Here is a 213-nt window from a genome sequence, read left to right as displayed (position 1 = left end):
CCTGCCGTGAGGGGATGGCGTCAGCCCCACGTCACGGTCCCACTGCTGCCCCATGGCCCAACCTGTGGGCGCTCATTGCCCCCCACCACGTACCTGATCTTCTTCAGGAGATTGTAGAAGGGGCTGAAGACCCGGGACATCTGCTCAGGGCTCCGCTCCAGGCTGAGGGGACCCTCGGGGTAGATGAGGAGGCCACTGTGAGCAATCAGAACC

The 213-nt window shown here is 63.8% G+C and overlaps 1 protein-coding gene across 1 annotated transcript in view; it reads right to left on the bottom strand.

Annotated features, from left to right (window-relative positions):
* Positions 1-93: 93 nt before the first annotated feature.
* The window catches only part of LOC104162528 (lateral signaling target protein 2 homolog), a gene marked incomplete at its 3' end in the record, with an annotated part of 1,059 nt that continues 939 nt past the window's right edge, over positions 94-213 (bottom strand). Inside the window, exon 5 of the mRNA XM_009701279.1 lies at positions 94-195. Within this exon, the coding sequence (XP_009699581.1) occupies positions 94-195 (102 nt within the window). The remainder of the gene's footprint in view (positions 196-213) is intronic.

The sequence above is a fragment of the Cariama cristata genome, unplaced genomic scaffold (genome assembly GCF_000690535.1).
Source record: "Cariama cristata isolate BGI_N322 unplaced genomic scaffold, ASM69053v1 scaffold22615, whole genome shotgun sequence".
Taxonomy (NCBI): Eukaryota; Metazoa; Chordata; class Aves; order Cariamiformes; family Cariamidae; genus Cariama; species Cariama cristata.
The sequence above is the reverse complement of the archived record's forward strand: the minus strand, read 5'-3'. Positions and strand labels throughout refer to the sequence as shown.